Here is a 20,948-nt window from a genome sequence, read left to right on the forward strand (position 1 = left end):
TTTAGCCATTAATTCAACGATATTCAAAGTTGAATTCAACATCATTAATTTAAACTTTAGAATGAATCAGCAAACGATTGCGTTGAATGTTCGTCTTTATTATTATTTTTTTTATTTCGTTTGCGTAATAAGTCTTTTAATGTTCACGTAAACTCGATGAAGTTCTTATCGTTAAGCTGATTACTCATTTAATGCTTTTATTCGAAGCCGGAATGTTTCTTCTTCAGATTTTAAAAAGATGTGATGAAAAAAAAAAGTGATTATAAATAACTTAATCTGCTTTCCTCCTTTGAATTTTTCCGTCGTTATTGTTTTCATATTAAAACTATTACTGAAAAAAGAAATACTATGTAAAATAAAAGCATGGCTTTTTACTTCCTTTTCCATCTTGGTGTGTAGTCTCAGGATTCACTGCTGTAGGCAAGTAATTTTAAGAGAATTTACATTCTAATTTTAAGTGAATTTTTATTTTCAAACTTTAAGAAAATTAATTATTTATCCTACTGATAAAATCCCTTTTATCGATCTTCTGTATAATGAAATTATGTTTAAAATTACAATAGCTTTAAATAGATTTCTTATATAAACCTGAGACGTATAAAAACACGTATTGCTTAGTTACTAGTAACTCAGTCACTCGTAATTTTAAAAAATTGGCATTTGTCACATAGTAAAGCAATTACAAAATATACACAATTGTATAAATAATCGGTACGTGAAAAAAATGATTCCCTTAGAAATGAGAAAGAAGACGAATTATTTTTAACAAAGAATTTTTAAATTTGCTGTTCTGGACGAATCAGAAAATTCTTTGCAATCTTTTTATAGAAGCAATTGCCATAAAATCATAAACACTTGTCATCTAATTATTAATTGCACATCCTGTGTTAATATACAAAATGGATTCTAAAATTTCAAATTAGGTGGATTTTAAATTAGCCGATGGATTTGGCATGTATCACGAGGCCACTGAATAGTCATTGATTTTAGATCAAAAAATATTTAGAGCAAAAGATATAATTAATTTTCAGGTTTTTTTTTTTCCAATCAGTCAACTGTTTTTTTAAGGCATATACATAAAACTCCTTTTCATGTGGTTCAATATTTTTATAAAATTATGTTAATTTCGCCGAGTTATTTTATCCCTACTTCGATCTGTGTTTCGAAAATAAAAAAAAATAAAAAAATAAATTATTTCGCTAAATAAATTAAATTCGACACGTGATGTTATCATAACAATGACACAAACACTGAATAAAGAACAGCTGGTTTTTGAAAAAAAAAATAAAAAAAATCAGTCCTTACTTGAAAGTCGTTTATCGGCCTTGTTAGCCCTTGACCTAAATTATGTTTCAGTATACGACATTGCCTGAAGTCTTGAAAGTCAACTGTTTTCGTTTAATTACTGCTTCTGAATATAAACAGATCTTTTTTTTTCTTCAGTGGTCAAGGAAAACTGAAATTTTAGCAGATCAGTTGTCAAAAAAAAAAAAAAAAAAAAGTCTACATGTTTTCCTGTAAGCCTCTTTTTTCCTATTCATTTAGGATTCTGAACTATGAAAACTCAAATTAATGATTTATTAGATAGATTCAAATCAATTCAAAGATATTGATTGATTCATATCAATGAAATCTTTTTTGCCAAAGTAATTTGAAAGATACGAATAATAAATTATCAAGTTTGATAGTTTAAAATTGATTATTTTTTGAATTTCTGATTATCTGGATCTATTTATTTTGCATTTTCATTATTTTTATGATTAATAATTATTTACTGAAATTAATAAGCTAGCTATTGGTTTTTGATGCTGTAGTAAAATCATTCCCCCATTGCATTATTATTTAAAAAAGAAATGCCTGATACATTTCTTTAGAATAGAAAATTATAGTAAAATATATGGAAGAATGTTGTAATAATTGATTTAATGCACATAATACTTGATATAATTGATAGATTGATTATCTAAAACTGTCATATAGATTGAACTAATATAATTCGAATCACCATGTCTATCAAAATAACAATATAATAAAGTTAAACACTCATAAGAAATATTGCTTTTCAAAATTAGAAAAGACATTCTTAAAGAATTTATTAATCAAACTTAGCTTATTAATTAAAAAAAGATTTTTTAATACAATGTCTATTTTTACTTATAAAAGTTGCTCAATTTAACTCAGTAAATTTATGTTCAACTGAAATTTAATTGCTGTATGAATGGATGTAGTACTTTTTTCATACTGTATCGGTACGAATACAGTATTTATTATTTACATATGTTATTTATTATTAGGTGTATAATTATGTATAATAAATAACGCATTACGTATATTATATTTAATACATACATTATTTACGTATTACATATATTATTTATTATTATAGTATTTATTATTACGATACAGCATTTATTATTCATACTGTATCAGCATATATCTAATTGTGATTTATGCTGATATAACATTTTTAAAGAGGTTTAAAAATGTATAAATCACAGTCAAATATCCACATATTATTTCAACATGATAGTGTTTTTCGATTGACATAAATTGCATGATTTGTCATGCAAAATTGCTCAAATGCTCTATAGAGTAGAAATATTGTACCTAGAGCCACTCAATTTGGCAAGCAGTTACTTCTTCGGTAGTAAAAGCTCCACAAAGAAAAAAAATCAAAATTTTTGTTAGATTTTTCATTAAAAATTATTTAGCCTTTTAACAATCTATGTTTTCTCTCAATAACTTCGAAGCATGCAGTTGCACAAAACTATTTTTGAATACAAAAACATATGTTTTTGAATAATACCAATTTTACAACAGTATGATTTTTCTCAATTTTTAAAAATATTTGTAAGTATTTTGCAAAGATACTTTTTATTGTTTTAATTTTCATGCGCTTTGTGACAATATTAAATTTATTCTTTGTGTGATGCTATCGGTGCTATTTAACTAAAAATAAATTTAAAACATGAAATAAAGATACAAATCATATCTAAAATACTTCTTGCTACAATGTTTCGAATCAGTTTAGATTATCCTTTAATTATGTGGTTAAAGAGATGCAATGGAATGAAAACTGTACTACAACAAATACCTTGTAGGACTTACATGAAACTTTTCAGTTTTAAATCCATTTCAAAGTCAACCAAATTTCAAATTATTACATTTTATTTTTCTGTAATTTTCTAGAAATATTTAAAATAATAAATTTCAGAATCTGACACTTGCAACAAGTGCATTCTTTTATTAGTTTGTATGCATTATTTGACTTGTAGTGCAGGTCATTCTACAAAGAAACAATGCAATCATCCATCTTGTCAACTGGGGAAAAATTCTTGAACAACAAAGGTTGTTAGTTTCAGCTCTCAAATATACAGAATCATTAAGAAATTGTATAAAATTATGCCATCTTATTCGATTGAATTCAATCTTGATGAAAATAATGTTTAATTAATCATTGATCTGTGGAACAGATTGAATTTTTATAAAGTTGATTAATTTAATTGGTTTGCATTTTTTTTATAAAATACAAAATTTGAATATGGATTCTGTAACAGAATTGTTTCTTGTTAGAGGATTTTTCTGAATTATTTATGTCGAAACTTTATATGCAGACGATTTCAGTAATCTTTTGTTACATTTGCAATTTTCGAAGTCCGTTGATCTTTTAAGCTCTAATAATAATAAAAATTAAGATATAGAAAGATCTGTGGTATAATTAAAATGAAGGAATTCATGTAAAAAGAATATCTACCTATATTTTGAACCGTTTCTTCCAACGTACAGTATTATTATCTTATGTTTTTTCGAAGGATATGACATAAATATAAAGGAAAAATTATTGTTCAAAAGTCTTGTAAATAATAATAAAAAAAAAATTAAAAAATGACGTTATTTCATATACAACGCTTTTTTTCTATCGAAGTTTTAAACGGAAATATATATTCCTCTGAAACTGGCACAAGTTATTGAGAAAGGCATTATTAAACAGAAATCATAAACATTAAACAAAAAAACCATCATGCCTCAAACGAATCCTTTGTGGAGGAAAAAAAGTTAGAACTCAATGCATCGAATTAGTATTTACAAAATACCTGTTAGAATGTTACATTGCTTACCTAATGGTGGAATTCTTGGGGAAGTTTGGAATAACTAGCACATCTTATTGTTTTTCTTTTGACAAATAGTTAAAAACACACTCAATAACCCTTAAGCCACAGAATTGGATTTTTTAATAAGTTTTTCTTTTCTTTTTTTTTTTTTTCTGAAACTGAGTTATTTAATAACAAAATCCTGCTAGCAGATTCCACAAACTGTTGTTTTATATTTGTGGTTTGAATCGTTTTGATGTAAATTGTAAACTAAAAAATGTTTGCTTTTGTTTTTACGCCGAAATAGGTCTATTATTTTATTTCACAAAAGCAACCAAAAATATTTCTTGATGGTTATCTTGTTCTACTTTTCAGGCCATGGTGGATCTAAACGTTGATTCTTAAAGCCAAATCAATTTTATGACTGTTTTATAAAAGTAAATAAAATAGTTATTTTGAAAGGATTTTAATCCCTTGTTTATAAAAGTGCTGATTGTCGCATTATTTGAATCTCTTTCCCTCTATTTTGAATCAGTTCTTATCAAAATCCCCCTTTTTTTTTTTTTTTTTTTTTTTGCTTCGCTGGCTATTTCAATTTTTTATTTATTTTAAGAACATTCTTTAGTAAATTAATTTTGTATTGTTTTTCAAACTAGTAACAAATTGAGTGAAACATAATAATATGCATGAATCGGCAAACAGTAAATTTAAAAAAAAATCTCTACCTAAAATTTTAATTTTGATTCTTATATGTTGAAGTATATGTTTATATTTATTGCACCAATTTAATATTCTTTTTTATAACACGTCTTGATTTGACTTTTTTTTAGTGTTTATAAACTTGCATTTTGCAAACGATTTTTCATTTATTTCTTGATGTGCTAGCGCTTTAAAATTCTGTGCTGTTGTCTGTTTCATTGTAAGTATTATATATTACTATTTTTCAAACTTAATTAACAATAAATCACTGAATTTCGATTACAATGAAATGAACATGTGAAAAAAAAATTTATATGTTCCCATTATATTTGTTATAATAAATTTTGAAAGTACTAAAGATTATAAAACCTAAAATAATAAAAACTTGAAATGTTTTTTAAAAATACATTTTTATTATTGTACTAAAACGTAGAAATACTTTTTAGAGAAAAATCTGGAGGTGGTTTTTAAAATTTACAAAGACATGTGATAAATATAAAGAAATTGAGCCAAGATTTGAAATTTAAAAATATGAATTTGAAAGAAATTCCAATTTTTTCAGAATAATTACACCAGCTCCGCTTTACATTTTTTTTTTTATTACTTCGACCACTTATTCTTGGCACTATTTTGTTATTTATTCTGATGCACTGATAGAATTCTTTAGAAATTTGTTTATTAATTTTCCTTCTATATTTTCCCAGCCTCAAACATTACATTTAGTCATAAAACAAGTTGGAGTAGTCTTCCCTAAACTCTCTCGCATAATTCTCTAATAAAAGTTTTTCCCAGAGGACACCTTGCATGACATTGACGTACAATTATTATAAAATATTTACCTTTGGAGTGAATTTAGCATTTTTTCATGAATTTATAGTGCCATTCTTAGTGAATTTTTTGTTGACAATTCCCAGGCATGCGGTTAATGGAATCGAATTTGTGTTTAAACGTGTTTTTCCCAAACGATTGAAACAAAAATTTTATACAAAACTGGGCGTGTAGTCACAAAATCCCATACCAGATATAATATATTTAACCCATTGCGTTTTTGAGTTACCGCTTTTATAGGTTTCTGAAAACACAGACCGACAGACAGTCAATCCCTCATTGGATTTGGTTCAAAATTTGAAGACTGTCTGTACTATAGATGTTAAATATATTTGTACCAAATTTTATCAGTCTAATTCTCTTCACTTCGTAGATGTCATGTTAATTTATATATGAACAGCCGGCCAGACAGACTTCCTCGGAACAGATTTTCTCAAAATTTGACAGAAAACTATAAATTTGACTTAAAAACCGTATACCGAATTCCATCCTTTGGCTCAAGGTGTTTTTGAATTCTTTTCTTCACGTACAGAGAGACATTTTCAAAACAAATAAACAAAAAAAAATGTGTTTTTCGAATTAAGGGAAGTATAAAACGTGGATATGTGCCAGAATGTCTAGTCTTTGTACTGTGTGCATGAGAAAGTAAAAAAGTATTAAAATTATTGAAATGAGATTTTAATGACTTCATATCGGAATAAGTTTATCCAAGAATTTTTTTTTCATGAAACAATTTAACAGACTTGTCGTCAAAATAAATAAATAAAAATAAAAAAAAGCGGAACTTCCGAGTTTATAGTTCACAGTTAACAGCTATCAGCAGCGGAATTCAACGAAACCGAAATCATCGAAACGGATTTTTTAACACTTCCCAGCTTATTGAAGCGACAAAATGTTTACATCCTCTGGAACAAGGATGCCGATGTGTAAAGGAAGAGTCGAACTACATCGCTATCATAATTAAGATCACCATTTCCTGCGAAAAGCGTTGAAAATACGAACCGCTCTGATTCAAATGTAGTCCTCTCGATTTTTTTCCCCTTACGCAGCTGCATTATGCAATACCAAACGATAATGTTGTCCCCCCCCCCTCCTTTCCTTGGTTAATTGTGGGAGGAAGCATTGGCAGTGTTCTAATTAAAAGCAGAAGCAAAGGTAGAATTTCCAAAATTAATGAAGCGACAGTTCATTTGAGCTTTCGATAAGATTATTGTTTGTGAAATCGTTTAATGTAAGACGGTAGAGCATTAGTTTTTATTTCAGATACGGAATGCAGAGAGATATAATGTTCGCCAAAATTAAATGAAGCTTAGTTTTAGAATTCTCTTGGTTTGCACCTTTTATTATATTTTTAGGTCTTTATTATATTCGAAAAATCGCATCGAAGCAGCGACTCTTACTACACACACGCGCGCACACACACATTTCTGATAAGTTTTGATCACCTCCCCTCATTCCCCCATTTTGGGGGGGGGGGTTGTTTTAAAGTTACAAAATAAAGTGAATATGATGAAATTAAACATGGAAATAAATGATATCAAAAAACTTGATATTATGATATATACTTTTGACATAATATTTATAAGTATATATTATGATTTGAATCATATATTTTGAATATTTACTCCATGAATAATAATCAAATTATCTGCTGCTCTATAATTTAATATATTTTGAAGAATAATTAAAATAAAATCTAAAATCATTTTCCAAAATGTTTTTCCATTCAGTAAAAAAAAAAAAAAAAAAAACCTGATAGTTTGCTAATATTTCAAACTGTAAAATTTTTCATTTGTAGGTGTTTTTCTAATCATAGTAATACTAACAAATATGATTTCATTCATGGAGTTCTATGTTTAAAATTGCTACCAATTTTATAATCAGATCAAAAATAATTCGTTAGATGAAAGATTATGTAATTAAATTGAATTCGAATAAATGAGAAATAACAGCAAAAGGGTATAATTCGTTTGAAATGAATGATTTTTTTTTTTTTTGACTGAAATAAGTTGTACGATTTTACGTTTTAAATTGTAATCGAAAATAAAATGAAATTATCGATTGAAGCACAAAAATTAGGGGGGAGGATATTACATATAGTTTTGTATTAACATTATTCATTCATGCATTGGTTTTTGTTCATTCATCCATTTTTTAAATACAGATTTAAAAAATGGAAAACAAGTATTTTTATTTATTTACGCCTCTGTTCTCTTCCTTCTATTAAACTGAAATTCGTTCACGGATTGTTTTAAAAATTTCTATCGAATTCCGAAAAAGTGTTTTTAAATTGAAAAAATATTAAAATTATAAAATGTGCGGAATCTTTTATTGATATGCCACTAATATCCAATACTTGGTTAAATTTTTATACATCATCAAACGATTCAAAATGTAATACATATAAATGAATAAATTTATTTATTAAATGGAATTGCATCAATTTTTTTTTCATTTTTATATATCGCCAAACGATTAAAATGCAATACATATAAATGAATACATTTCTTTATTAATTGGAATTGTATCAATTTTTTTTCATTTTTATATATCGCCAAACGATTAAAATTCAATACGTATAAAGAAATAAATTTATTTATTAAATGGAATCGTAGCAAATACATTTTTTTCCTTTTTTATCACGAACACTTTTTATCAATTTTATTTTGTTTTGATTGAGTGAAAGTTGTGATTTTGTTTTCAAAGAGCCGAACAGGCAAATAATGTTCATGCCATTCGTGTTAAAACTTTTAAGAATTCATTTCAAAACAAAAATATTTTCTCCAAAACAACAGAGACTAACGAGAAGCGAAGCAAACAAAGACTCTTTGGAAGCCATCTCCAAATCGTGAAACAGTGCGTGACCGTCCTTGTCCTTCTTTTAAATGTCGTCTCTCATCTTGCAAGGCTGTTGTCCATCCACTACAGATGGTCCGCAGTTGCATAAAAGATCCACGGGCGGTTCGTTGCAAACTACTTCGGTTTTTGTTCAAAAAATTCCATTCTTTTCCAACCAAGGACGACTGGGTCGCCATATATCGAATAACTAAGAATTTCTTTGGGTTAGATATTCTGATATTAGGTTAGAAAATTAATTGACATAAGCCTTGCTTTATGACTTTAATTTTCTTTTATTTAACTTTTTTCATGTATGTAAATTTGTTATAATTTTTTAAAAAAATTTGTAAAATTGTGTATTACTAAAAAAAATAAATAAACACTATTTTAATATTTTTTTAAACTTTACTATTACTACTGAAAAACGATGAAAAGCATTTGGTTATTTGTGCAATATTTCATTTTTAAAATTTTAAATGAATTTTTAGTTTTCACTCTCAAATTTAAATTTTGCAGAACTTTTTGCTGTTGGCGATAATATGGTTTGTGAAAGTAATTTGGCCCTTTTCTTATTTTTTTCACCAAATCCGTTTACATTGTTTTATTTCAATTAAGTAAGTATAAGAGAAGAAGTAAGGATAAAAAGATATAACCTTATTATTTTTATGAACCGAATGCATTTATTTCCATTTGAAATAATCCAAATTAAAATATATACTAATTCCATAAAGTGAAAAGCTTTCCAAATGCTATCAAAAATTCAAACCGTTTAATAGCATCGTGAAAATACACGAGGTAGGATAGAATAAGTATTTAAACAAGCAAAGAATCTTGAATTTTTAAGAAATAATAGCATGCAAGTATTATAAGTATTAGTACCCTATATACTCATTTGCTCTTGTGGTTTTTACCAGAATTACAAATTTTTATCAGAAAATTCATCGTTTATTATCAGAAAAAAAAGGTAAAAATCGTATTGGGTTCAATAATGCTTCATATTTCTTTATTTCAATAACTTAATAAAGCAGCGAAAGTGGTCTATCGGGAGCTTATTCGCACATTCTATAAAAGTGTTAATCTCCCTCCTCATCCCTACCTCTCACACCATAAAATTTGAGAACCTTGTGCAAGACTTTGAATTTCATGAGTACTCAGATTTTTATTTTCAGATTCCCATACATGTGCTTTGTAGAATAGTAAAGAAAACCGGTATTTTGGCATTAAATGCATAGCGTAGATAAGAACAATAGATAAGAAATTTCTATCTTTGGTGTGAATTTAACATTTTTATCGAATCTAGCGTGGGATACTTAATGATTTTTTTGATTAATCGCTATATGCGGTTAATACACAAGTACCAAAAAATCGAATATGTATTTTGGATGTTTATTGTCCCATCGAATGAAACCAAAATTTTTCGTAAAAATATAATTATAATCTCAAGATCTCATATCAAATTTCATTTATATCAAATATCATTGAATTATTGCGTTTACATGCTTGCAAAAATTTTGACTGACAGATGGCCAACCCTCTGACGTATTTGGTTCTAATTTTGATATGCAACTACATTTATATGCTTAATGTGCGTATTAAATTTTATTTACATCTTTGCGTTTTCATGTTACGTGTTGACTTATTTTCGGACAACCGGAAGGCAGATTTCTTCTGAATGGATTTTTTTTTCTTCAAAATTTGAGAAAAATCTGTAAATTTGATATAATCTATTTATAAAATTTGATCCCTCTATCTTAAAACGTTTTTGAGTTGTTGTGTTAACAGACAGATAGCAATAATTCCAAGAATGTGGTTTTTAGAATTCAGTGAGGTCTGGAAATGAGGTGATTCGTCAAAATTTTGAGTTCGAATTTTCAGACGGTTACATTTTTTCTTTTATATACTTAATATGAGAAAGTAAAGATAACGCACGAAAGGGGGAAAAATTTTTTAAAAAATAAATAAATGGAGGATTTCGTCAAAATTTGAAAGAATGTACATTCTTGACATAAAAAAATGGGCTAATTGATAAGAACAATTTCCTCTGTTTTTTTATATATGAGAAAGTGAAAAGTTCTTCTGGGATGATTAAAATATTCTTCACCAATATAATTACTCCTATTTACAAATAAATGGAACATATAATGCAATTTTATGAACAAATTATTTTTATGTGTAAGCTATTTTTAAGTTAAATATAATACAAACTTCATTATTTTATTTCTGCATAATGATTTTAATAATTTGCATAATGATAAATCTATCCTGTAGATTATCCTGTAATCTATGTAGGTTTTTTGTTGTTGTTCTTGTACCATAAGAATCTATATTCTTATTTACTTTTCTGTTGGGATGCCAAATAACTTGCCAAATGCTCTCAAATTTGTTTAAATGGCGCTATTTATGACCATTTTTTTAAAATTTCCAATTTAAATTAAAATAGTATTGAAAAATAGGATCTCCATTTAATGACGTATCAATCCGAACGGAAATCGTTCATAAATCGACGAGAAACCTGTACATAAAGTTCCAATTCTTGATTTTCTGCGTCAATAACTGTTAAGTCAGCCTTTGTTCACTATGTCTTAAAACACTGAATAGTCAGCATACATCTCAACCAATCTCATCATCCAAAAATATTGCGGAAGCATTATTTGGATAATATTAATCTCTTTCTACGGATGGAGACGCTCATATAATATCCGGTATAATCCGGATTTATGCCAGTCGAATAGCTCGCATAGCTCTCTCTGTAAGTATTATCTGTTTTAACGACCGAGTACGTCAACAATTGAGACTCAAAGTAGACTGACTGTCCTTTTGCTTTTTCATAACTGCCTGAAAAAAAAGAACTTTAATAAAAAGAAAAACCCGCACAACAATAATAAAAGGTAAACAATTCTTCTTTTTTTAATATAAAACGAACAAAAGGGGAAACAAAATTCGAAACCAAAAAAAAAAAGTCGAACTTTTGCTTGGCGTGGCTGCGTTTATGAGGTCAACATCCTGACGAGCTTAGACGAAAAAGAAGCATGAAGCCAGTTTCTGTTTTATTATGTTCTTTCTTCTTCCCCCTTGCTTTTTACTACTAGGCGGCAACTTTAGTCACCGCACTGTTCCCCCTCCCCTCACACTTCCTTTTTTATTCTTCATCTTCGCTTTGGTAGATCTTCATTCCATAAAACCAGTTTCTTTCATCTCTTCAGGTATTCGGATTCTGTCAGACTTTCTTCCACTCATCGATGGTAGTTTTAACATAGGGTTGCTAGGATTTGAGTTTATCGCTTGTTTGGCGAAAAATTCAATCATAATATTAATAGCTTTCAAAGAACAAGAGTTATTACCGAACATTTGCTGATAAGTCGTCTGCTTGTTATAGTGCCAATTTTCTAAGCTGTTCTTTTTAAGGTATCCAAACACGTTCGGAGCACTTTTTTTTAAACATGATGTAGACATGCTTTAACCATATTTCTAGATTTAAGACTATTAAAGATTAGCAATAGAATGTCAATATTTGAAATAAATATTAATAATTTTTGAAAATTGATATTTAATAGCATAAATTTAAGCAAACTCTTAAAAAATTCAAATTGGCTACACCAAAAACTGTTACTTTCATCCCAACAAATACCAAAATAAACTACATAGTTTTCTCTAGGTAGTTGGTTTATTATTATAACCAACTACAAACGCATGGTTATAGTAATAAATAAAAATTTTAGAACCAGTCGAAGATTTATCATGAAATTTTTAGTAAATTTATGGCGTTATTAGTCAAACAATAGGCTGTAAATTCAAAAATATTTACTCAATCTAAATTCTTTTATTTCATTTCCTAGAAAATAATACAAAGACAAAGCCCAACAAATTTCATAGTAATATGATAATTATATTTTGAGTTATTTGATTTGAAGTGAGCAAAAAATAAGTAAAAATAAATTTTGAGAAAAACGCATTTAAAGTATGCAGTAACATATTTTAATAATAAATTATGTGTGTGTACGTACTTAAAATTCACCACATTTATAGGTTATACCTTCTCCCTTTTCAGCTAATAATTTTCCTTTTTTAATCATTTTTTTTCCTGGCAGTTTTTGCATTTGGCAGTGAATACCGCCTAGATTCATTTATTCTGTCGAGCTCAGGAAATGCTCTAACTGCATTTGCACAAGGATACACTCCAATAACCTTAAGGGTATTCAGTAATCCTATAAAACCTTCGTTAAAATGTATTCCAGACATAAATGCCCCTAATCTGAGGGTTCGGAGCTCAACAAAGACATCTTTAGGTACAAATTTCCACAAAACACCGTTGAAACTTTCATTGGCGTTTTGCATTTTTGAATGCATTTTTTCTGTATTTGAAACTAAATTTGTGTTTATACAAAATTTTAACATGTTTGTGGCCCTTTAAATGGGTGCTTCCGGTTATTTAAATGTCCATTATGAAAATATTAATATCTTGACTTCTAATTAACATAGAGACAAAGTAAACCTGTTTTGGGTAGCTCAAAGACTGGTCTATGCAACAAAAGATTTTTTTAAGGCAATTTTTAGCAAAAATCGACTTTTTCAACATGTTTGGATACCTTAATGCATTTCCTTAATATTTAATCTGTTCTTGAATAAACTGTTATTTGTTAACTGTTTGACTATTTCTTACTTTAGTGAAATAACATTTTGATGAAAACACTGCATGATATATTGATTATTCTTGTCAAATTGGAATAAAAATTTGCTTTATTTAAAAAATCTAAAATAAAAAAAAATCTACACGTGAGTACACGGATAGAATAATACAATTTTTACACTAAAAATGACAGTAGAAATTTTGTTTAATATTTCATAATTTTAACTATTAATACATATTTTATTATTAAATAATAATAATTTTAATAAATAAGGGTTAATTGAATATGTTTAATATTTGTAAAACTAATAATTTTTGGTAAATAAGTGATTTTAATAAACTGTGCATAGCATTTTATATGCAATAATTGTGCAATAAAACTTCAAAATAATGTTGTTCATATCTAATATGTTCGAATTTTTGTGAAAAGGTAATTTATATTTCTTGTTCCATTGAAAGCATGCCGCAACAAAAAAATCTTCGAATAAATTTAAAAGATTAATTATTTATTTTTGAAGTGCTGTTTTTATTCTGAGTATTTTTTTTTTTGTTGTTGTTGTTACTAATATTACTTTACGTATTAAACTAACAAAAAATAGTCTGAATAAATGCTTTCTTTTCACAGTTTTTAAGTATTCTTTTGAATTAAACAAAATAGATTCAAAGTACAGATGATATTACAAAAGCATATTAAAATTCAAGGGTCGAGATTTTTTAAAAAATGTGCATTGCCACCGAATTTAAATTAAAAACATTCGAATTAGTTAACTATGTTTCATTTAAAATGAAATCTGAAATTCCACAGTCCTCATTATTGAAATGGGAATAATAAATATGTTAAAAGATAAGCCAAATAACTACACTCTGCTTATATTTTTGTAATAAAATTACGGTACGATTTTTAAAGATATTTTATAAGTTGGTATAACTAAAATTTAACTTTCAGATAAACAAAAAAAGTAGAACCAAATATATTTCTAATAATATGTAAATTTGTATTAGTTTTTAATACTATTATTCTAAATAACGTGATGAATTTTAATACACAGTAATTAAAATCGAAATTCAGTTGATCAGTTGAGTTTGGCTATTTTACATCTTTCACTTGGCAACATCCATGAAATTTAATCGTTTGCATTTAGGAATATGAGTGATATTTGAAATTCTTTTTCAGTTCCGCATCCGTATTTTCTTATTTCTGAAAGTATTTTGTTTTCTATTCAAAATTATTATAATTTCCCATACATATGACACGCATATACAAACATGCATTTCCAAGAATCATATTCTTCGTGTGATTTTCTTAATGCATGGGAAACAATCGAACACTGTTTTGTGTATGTTTTTTTTTTCTTTTTTTCCCCCAACAAAACTTTGAAAGCGTGAAAAGTTAATTAACAGAAGCAGAAGAAGAAAGCTTGTCCACAATCTAGAGGGAGAAAAAAATAAATTAAAAATAAGAAAACATAAAAATGAAAACTTCCGGACGTTGCAACTTGACCGGTTTCGAAACGGAAATTCCTGTGCGATTGCATTTCGTACCAGCTGCAGCTGGGAACATAGGATAAGATAGAAAGGGAGGGTGAAAGTAAAAAAATCGTTTGTTTGAAATTATACTCTAAATAAAGTTGAATCTTATTTAAATAAAATAAAATGTCATCTATGCATGTTGATGTAAAATCCAAGCTAAATTTGTAAATGACCATTTGGCAACAATGAAAGTTCACACGGTATTGCATATCGATAGGCTATATATTATTTATTTTTATATGAATTTAAAATTGCGGATTTGTTAACACATTATTAATGATACATTAAATATATAATTATATTTTACCCATTCAGTCGCTGCATATTTTTGCAAACTAAAAATGGAATTTTTTTTTATTTTTATGAATTTGTTTTAAAAACCCTATTTTTTATATGTCGTGTAATTATGCAATTGTGTTATACAAAAATTCTCCAACCATTTTGAAACTTTTTTTTTTTGCAAATAATCTGTTGTAATTTCATGAAAAATTTACTTTAATTTATTTCCATGTTTTTCCATATTTTATGTTAGTAGTCGCATACGTTTAAAGAACTATAAACGTATGGAACTTCCATGTACATAGTCCCATATGTTTATATTTCCATGTACATAGTCCCATATGTTTATATTTCCATGTACATAGTCCCATATGTTTATATTTCCATGTTCATAGTCCCATATGTTTATATTTCCATGTACATAGTCCCATATGTTTATATTTCCATGTACATAGTCCCATATGTTTATATTTCCATAAACCATATGTTTATATATGTTATGTATATATACTTCTTGCACAAGTGGAGGGGGGGACTTATTTTGAATTGAGCACTTCTTGCCGGTTATAAAATTTCAACGCTGTCAAACAGTGTTATGAAAATCTTCAACTTTAAAACTTGATGTAATGCCGATGACATCTCGGCATCGGTGGGATTTATCGGATTAATTACCTTAGAAGTTCTCTTTATATGTGGACTTCAAGGTACATCAAGTCTGGCATCAAGGTTGGGGAAAAAAAAAAAAAAAATCGAAGCTTTCGTTCGAAATATTGAATTAATACATTTGCCTCTTAATTCGCTTTTCTTATTTTTTTAAAATTACTCATAGTTATGTTCGAACACACGAAATGAATACCATTGTTACACCCATTTGCCTAAATATAGTGACTAATTCAAGAAAAAGTATCGTTGTAAATTTATTAGGAAGGAATATCTAATATTCCTTCTAGATTAGATAAAAATAGACTAGATAAAAATCTAGGAATTTATTAGATAATAAATTTGTTATATGAATAGAATTGATATCATTAAAAAAACTAATTTTTTCTAATTAAAAATTGGCACAAAATAACTTTTGAGCGATAATTTGCTTCGAAGTTGTTGGGAAAAAAAACTTAACCATTTTTAATTAAAAATCTAACTAAAATTTGAAAAACTTCTTTTATTGTGAGAACCTACTACCCAAGCAGTAACTCCGCGCGAATTAGTTCGATATGAAACGATCTTCCTGTAAAGCGAGCATTTTTAACAACTTTGTTTCACAATACAATTTACAGGCAGAGTACCCAACCTTTAAGGATTATGAAATTAGCATCTGAAGTTCATGTGATTGGTCTATTCTTTCACTATGTTATTATAATTCAAAATTTCAAGCTCTCATATATCTTACAAATTATATTAAATTTAGATGCTTTCTTATCCTGTGTTTTAACCAAATTGCTGTCTGTCCTTCCCAGGTGCGGGCGGCTTGTCCACCTACACCCCGAGTGTCCTGCGCACCGTCGATAACTTCGAGCCGGGCATGTTCCGGCCCTCTTCCGCTCCACCGGAAAAGGAAGACGAAAAGAACCGGAACTCGGAGGAGGAAGAGAATAAGGAAATCCGTGATGAGCATGATGGGGACGCGTCGTCAGAGATGCTGAAACCGGCAGATCCTGACCTCATCTCCTCTTGGTCCCTCTCGGCTGGAACCTCGGATCTACTCTTCTGAAATTCTGTTCGCAACACATCGGAAGCCATTGGTAAGAATCGCCAGATGTTTCTGATTTTTTTTATGAAGAAATCATTTTACTATTGAGTTAAAAAAAAAAATCCGAATCTTATTTTATTTTCGAATAATGAATGTTGTTTCGAAAATCTGCCGATGAATTTCGTCTGACAAACTAGATGATGGAAAATGATATTTTATTTCATGAAGTACATGTGATAAAAACAAGACAGTACTTCTAGAATTCACCAACACAAGCAGACAGCAATTAACATTAAATAAAGCGAACAACAGTTGTTCGTATAGGATTCCAGAAAGCGATTCACCAATTCGTTAAGGTTTATATAGCCTCCAATTATCGAATCTAACAGAGATAGACCCATAATTCTTGCATTTTCCAGAACCTTCATGTTTGTGCACAAAATGGTCCAGTTTATAGTTTATTGTATTAGCATCCGTTTGGAATTAAAATCAAAACCTAATTAATTAAAAAATACGATATTTTGTTTTCAGAACACTATAATTTTTTTCAGTACTATCAGGAACATGTAATTCTGCAAATATTCAAAACTCTGGTACTTCAGTTGATGATTGGTATTAAAATTCAAAAGATGTTAAAAAGTTAGAATTATCACAATTTTCTAAATTTACAAAAATGTGAAATTCATTAAAGATGTAAATATTTTAAATATTTGATATTCAATAAATTTATTATGGTTAAATTTGATGGTCTTAATGCTTTTGCAGCAATCGGTACAGCAGCTTTGATAAGTTGGAGATTGATATTTGCTGAGAGGGAGGAAAAAATGATAGCATTATTTCAGGGGTGTTTGTGGGACCCCAAAAAATCCCCTGAAACTTTTACGGACTTACTACCGGCATTTTGGAGTTTCGAGAAGGGGGGGGGGGAGAAATGAAAAATTACAATTATGAAATATTGAATGACCTAATTATAAAAGTTCAATGAATTACTTTTTTTGCAAAATTAATAACCATAAATTTTCAAACATATAAACTACTACATTTTATGCAAATATTTTAAATTACCTGAATTAATTCTTTAAAAAAAATTATCTAATTTCTGCTGCTTTTTTTTATTTTCTGATGTTTGTGGGCTTGTCTTTCTTTTGTGGTGAACTTCATAATTGCAGGAAGATTGACTTTTATTTTCCTCATTTACAGTTGAAGAAATTTCCTCGAGAACTGCACATGCAGAGGTAGAAGCAGTTTGCTTTTCTGCTAATGTAGAAGGTTTTTCAGAGACTTTTATAGGTGACTCATCTGAAATACATGTTTTTAAGTCCTCTTGATATGTTTTCCAACTTCTGTTCATATTCAGTAAGAGATCTTTGTGAATTGGATCAGTCATTGGATTTTTTGAGCCATATTTTTCACATGAGGTTTCTTTAGAAGCCATTAAATCATATTTAATAGTCTGCACTGCATCTAGGGAATCAATCTTAAGAGAGGTTCTATAGTCAGTGACAAGTGTATCCATTAAGTTGAATGCACTTTCCACTAATGGGCCATGGAAGCAGCTAAGGCAAGCTTTGACAAATTTAGCCAATGTAGGATACTTATAATCATTTGTGAAATCATCTTTTAAATTAAAAACTTTAGACCAATATTTATCAATTGTACACTTGACTTGATTTCCACTTTCATCAGATGTGTAGAGCATTTCTTTGGTGATATCAATATCACTCTGGTATAACCTTATTTCAGCTTCTACTTTTGACTTTTCATTATCACTAAAAATATGGGACATGATAATTTTTCAAAAGCTAATATTGTACTGGTTTTACATCTTAGCTCTGGATCGAATGCTGTAAAACTAATTAGATATGAATTTTTAAGGGGTAATTTCTGTTTCATATGCTGAAATTTCAAAGTGAAATTCTCTTGCGTACATAAATAAAAAAATATTTCAATAAGAGAAACGAAAAATTTACACGTGCATCAATAAATGAAACGAAAATTTTACACAGCGGTGAAAAAAAAGTTGCGAAGCGATCAATGACAAATAGCTAATACGGCGAAAAATCCCCCTTCTCTACTTATTGGCGCCACGCCAGGAGAGATAAGACCTTTGAACCCAGAGTCACGTGATCGCACATCTGGTCGCGAAGTCTCTCCCTTTTTTTTCTGCCGCGCCTACTTGCCGAAAAGAATCCAGAAGAGAATGTCCGAGAAACGGGGGAATGAGTCATAACTCGCAATAAGGAAAGAACAAAAAAGAAGTTTTTTCCCCCTTTTCACGCATTATCACTGCCTTTGGAGAAAGAAAGGAAAAGTTTTCACCACACACGCTGACCTTGCGTTTTCTGCTTTCAAAGCAAACAAAATCGCCCAGATCAAAATAAATAATTCATTATTATTCCTACTTCCTTTTGAACGACGATCCCCGGAATTTCCGGGGATCGAAGTTCAAAATCCCCGGAATTCCGGGGTTTCCCCGGAGCACAAACACCCCTGTTATTTATTAAATTAAACGACCATTTAATAAAAAACGTTTTACTTAATACAGATTATTTTCCCCTTCCATCATTAGTATATTTTTTTATATCTCGTATTATAAAAGACCAAAATGCAGACAAATTTGTCAAATTTTGTTAACGTTCGTCCCCTTCCGTACCAAAGTGAACTCGTCTGTTATTACGTAACATCTGCCAATTCATCAGTGCCAGGCTATAAAAATGAATGATTAATAAAGTTTTGATTTTTTTTTTCTATTTTACTTTCGCTTCAAAGAAAGCTTATTTTATAATCATTAAACTTCAATTAAATGACTTTTTTTCCTCCAGGTACTCCTTGTCGAAGACAACGGAACCATGTGACGTCATACTGTGGATTCATCGGACTCCCTGATTGGAGGCCGGGCTTATGGAAAATAAAGGGACTCTTCTGAAAATTGTTCCAATTTGTACTTTGTGACAGAGGTTACGGTCCAAAACGGCTGCTTTCGCGGCAGTCGGTGTTCACCCAGTCGTTTCGTTCATCATATTTGTACATTGAAATGAAAAGTAAAACAAGGAATCTGTGTTTCATTTTATTTTTTGTAATAAAAAGTATTCTTACATTCGTTTATTCTGTGCAATCATTTCAGAAAGTCGTACTACAGAACAATGCAAAACTATTGTCATCGGCAGTATATTAGGAGAAAAAATATCGCATTAGAAGTCTTCGAGGACAGAGAAAATGTACCATAAAACTAAGATTTTCTTTTTTTGATACAATTACTAGCCTTTGGCGACCAGCTATTCGCCCACGATATTAATAACAATAACAAATTGGGTAAAATCAATCATATTTTTATCACTTTAAAAGAAAAGAATAAAAACACTTATTTCTGGGATAACTATAATTTATTTCAAAAACAACAATTGAAATAATTCATTGACTGTGGCTTGTTGACAATTAATCCTTAACAGTTCATTTATTATTATTATTATTATACTTGCACTGTTTTAGATAGTCTTTGGTAAATATCACAATCTAAATCTGTTAATAGACATTTAGCAGACGATTCCTTTTCTGACATTTTATAACTGCTATCATTTTTATTTTGTTAAAATATTATTAAAAAGTAATAGCAAACGATTTTTTCTTCGATAAACATATTTTGTTAATATTATTTCGTTTATTTTTTGTATAATAGTTGAAGATCAATTGTAAACCTTCTGGAATCTGGCAATGTTTGTAAGATACGCTGTTAAGTTGAAAGAATAAACAAGCCGATGAAATTCTAAAATGCTTAGAGTATTATTTTAGTTTTAAGATGATCTGCATATAGTTTGAAGCTTAAGAAAACGGGTAGTTTTCTAGAAAGCATGCAAAAAGATAAATTCCAATAGGAAAACTACCTATTGCAATGATTCTCATAAGACTTCGGGAAAATTTCTGTAGATCTTTACCAATTATGGTCCCTGGAACTCAAAAGCACTCTTTGTTCAAAAGATATAATATGTGTGTAACGCGTTTGTCCATGTTATTTGTTGAACAGAGTAATTTGGTAACTAGAGTAATTTTGTTTGAATTTTAACTGTCTTGGAATATGTTGTTAGAAATGTAAAAACCTCGGACGAATATGTAAATGAGCCATATAGCTTAAACAGGGTGGAAATGTTAAGGAGTTGAAATTTTTATTTCGCTTTAACTTTCTTAATATTGAAAATAAAGAAATAAATAAAATTAGCTCACTTGTATTTAAAGTTTTCCGATAATTGCAACATCTCCGAAGTTAGGTGCAGAATAGTAATTTTCAAGTCGTAATTTTGATTGTTTCTAACATCAACAATTTATGTTGTCAGATAGTAATCTATACTTATAATAAAGCTCAATGTGTGTG

The 20,948-nt window shown here is 28.7% G+C and overlaps 1 protein-coding gene across 1 annotated transcript in view; it reads left to right on the forward strand.

Annotated features, from left to right (window-relative positions):
* LOC129972319 (uncharacterized) overlaps nt 1-19,685 on the forward strand; it is a 139,934-nt gene extending 120,249 nt beyond the window's left edge. Inside the window, exons 3-4 of the mRNA XM_056086415.1 lie at nt 16,350-16,634; nt 19,405-19,685. Of these exons, the coding sequence (XP_055942390.1) occupies nt 16,350-16,603 (254 nt within the window). The 3' untranslated portion in view covers nt 16,604-16,634; nt 19,405-19,685. The remainder of the gene's footprint in view (nt 1-16,349; nt 16,635-19,404) is intronic.
* Nucleotides 19,686-20,948: the final 1,263 nt, after the last annotated feature.

The sequence above is a fragment of the Argiope bruennichi genome, chromosome 6 (genome assembly GCF_947563725.1).
Source record: "Argiope bruennichi chromosome 6, qqArgBrue1.1, whole genome shotgun sequence".
Taxonomy (NCBI): domain Eukaryota; kingdom Metazoa; phylum Arthropoda; class Arachnida; order Araneae; family Araneidae; genus Argiope; species Argiope bruennichi.